Source organism: Hipposideros armiger, unplaced genomic scaffold (genome assembly GCF_001890085.2).
Source record: "Hipposideros armiger isolate ML-2016 unplaced genomic scaffold, ASM189008v1 scaffold_55, whole genome shotgun sequence".
NCBI classification, from domain to species: domain Eukaryota; kingdom Metazoa; phylum Chordata; class Mammalia; order Chiroptera; family Hipposideridae; genus Hipposideros; species Hipposideros armiger.
In genome coordinates, this window is record NW_017731405.1 from 4,325,944 (window position 1) to 4,327,173 (window position 1,230).

At 36.5% G+C, this 1,230-nt stretch overlaps 1 protein-coding gene across 1 annotated transcript in view; it reads left to right on the forward strand.

The window, feature by feature from the left end:
• ANKRD31 (ankyrin repeat domain 31) overlaps positions 1-311 on the forward strand; it is a 141,388-nt gene extending 141,077 nt beyond the window's left edge. Inside the window, exon 24 of the mRNA XM_019641006.1 lies at positions 233-311. Within this exon, the coding sequence (XP_019496551.1) occupies positions 233-311 (79 nt within the window). The remainder of the gene's footprint in view (positions 1-232) is intronic.
• Positions 312-1,230: the final 919 nt, after the last annotated feature.

The following is a 1,230-nucleotide window of genomic DNA, read 5'->3' on the forward strand; positions in this document are numbered from 1 at the left end:
GCATTTTTGCAATGAAACATAAAAAAAAAAATGCATCATGACTTTTCTGACAACCCAATAGAATTTTGGGAAGTTCCTCATCAGTTAGAATTTCAAGTGTAAATCTTTATTAATATTGCTATAAGACTCAAAATCTTGTAAACTAAAGAGCATTTTTATTTTCTGCCTGGACTCTTCGTTTCAGTTTTAAATGTGATACTGTTAATTCCTTTTTTCTTTTGTCTCTATTTAGCTTCTTGCATTTTTGCTACCAGTTGTTTGCTAATCTGATTTCTTCTTGCTGCTGCTTCCACTACATCTATCTGCCTTAACACCCGGTCTACTTGGAGTTCAGTACCAACAACTCTGAACTGTGTAGGAGAAACAGATATCTATATTATCACTTTCCTTCAAACAGCTGCTCTTCACATGTGGTCCCTAACACTCCCTGATACCATTTCAAGGAGTCCTTGAAGCCAGAACCATTTTTATAATAATATTAAGGTGTTATTTGCCCTTTTCGCTCTCATTCTCTCATGATTGTACAGTGGAGTTTTCTTGAGGCCACATGATGTGTGATATCGTCACTCTAATAGCTAATAGAATGTGTGCTTGGGTATCGTTGTGTTTTAAAATTTTCTCAGTTTTATTTTCTAAAACAGTAAATATTGATAGATAAAATCCATATAAGCAACAGCTCTTTGGGTTCTTCAGTAATTTTTAAGATTATAAAGAAGTCCTGAGTACAGGAAGTTTGAGAACCACGAGAAACATGTGCAGTATCCTGGGTCACTGTGGTATAAACTAAAAGACAGAGGCGTGGATGAGTCATTTCCTCCCACTTAGTCCTAGAGCCCCTGAGAGATGTGGTTTGGGGGAGGCACCACAGGACAATGTCTGGGCAGTCCCTCTGGACTTGAAAATGCCTCAATACAGGTTCAAAGTACAATTACAGTAATTATTTGATGAACTGACTTTTCTGAGATCTAGCTCATATAATTATTAACAAAACAATCTCACTCCTCCATAGCTAAGGGAACTTGAGTGTTGAACTTACTCCCACATTTTATTTCCTAATACACCTTACTACTATAAACAGGTAAGCAAACTTCAAACTTAAAGAATGGTATTCCTTCTGGGCCACCAATTGCTAACTTCCAACTGAAGGACTAGTAGATATCTAGATAGGCAACCCAAGTTTTTTTCCTCTTTTAGGGTTGACTCACAACTGATAATGATATGAGTGTAAAT